At 65.4% G+C, this 806-nt stretch overlaps 1 protein-coding gene across 1 annotated transcript in view; it reads right to left on the bottom strand.

Moving 5' to 3' along the window:
• The window catches only part of LOC103898537, a gene marked incomplete at its 5' end in the record, with an annotated part of 2,764 nt that extends 1,962 nt beyond the window's left edge, over positions 1-802 (bottom strand). The window contains 3 exons of the mRNA XM_009278816.2: positions 14-204; positions 428-569; positions 665-802. Coding sequence (XP_009277091.2) covers positions 14-204; positions 428-569; positions 665-802 — 471 coding nt within the window. The remainder of the gene's footprint in view (positions 1-13; positions 205-427; positions 570-664) is intronic.
• Positions 803-806: the final 4 nt, after the last annotated feature.

The raw sequence follows: 806 nt of genomic DNA, 5'->3' as shown, positions 1-806 counted from the left end.
CACCCCAACTCACGGCTCTCCCGCCAGCTCGCAGCCCTTCCTGGCAGGTTTCTCCCCCCGGTCCGTCTCCTTGCCCGAGCTCGAGCCAAGCCGTGGAGGGGGGGGAAGGTGGGGGGTGAGTCCTGGCTGCCCTGCGACCACGGTCCTGCTCACGGGGGTCCCCGAGCAGCCCCCAGCCCCGGGCTGGCCCCAACAGGCTGCAAACTGCCCCGGGGAAGAGGTGCGGAGTGATAGCCCCCGGCCATGGGTCTGCTCCGGTGGCCGCGGCCCACCCTCCCCGGGGAGACCCCCGGACGGCGAAGGTAGGGGGAGGACGTCTGGGATGGGCGCGATGCGATGGGCGACGGGTACGAGAACTCAAAATGGCGTGGATGTGGAACTCAGAATAAGTACGAAACAAAAAAGGAAAATAAAAATCCCATCTCACTTTCAAAGTCAAGGAAAAAATTAGGGCCTTGGTCAAGTTCGTTATAAGTCAACACTTTAAGAAGGTTCCCCATGTGAAACCTGCAAGAGAAGAAACAAGAGGAAAAAAGCATGATGGTGAGGTGGTGCTCGGGGAAGAGGTGCTGGGCTGCGGGCAGCGGCCGGCAGCGGCCAGAGCCCCCGTCCTCCCCCCGCTGCTCCCCGGGGGCTCGAGGCATTCCCGGCGGGCCGGCGTTGCCCCCGCGGCTGCTCCCGGCCCTGGGGCTGCAGCCTCTTCCCCCCCCTCCCCGATGGTGATGAGCGCTGGCAGATGGGGTGATGGAGAGGAAGGAGCGAAGGGAGGAGAGAGCCGCCGGGCTCCGGCGAGGAGGGCGAAGCGG

Source organism: Aptenodytes forsteri, unplaced genomic scaffold, assembly GCF_000699145.1.
Source record: "Aptenodytes forsteri isolate BGI_AS27 unplaced genomic scaffold, ASM69914v1 Scaffold827, whole genome shotgun sequence".
NCBI classification, from domain to species: domain Eukaryota; kingdom Metazoa; phylum Chordata; class Aves; order Sphenisciformes; family Spheniscidae; genus Aptenodytes; species Aptenodytes forsteri.
Note: the sequence above shows the minus strand (reverse complement) of the source record. Positions and strands in the feature narration are given on the sequence as shown.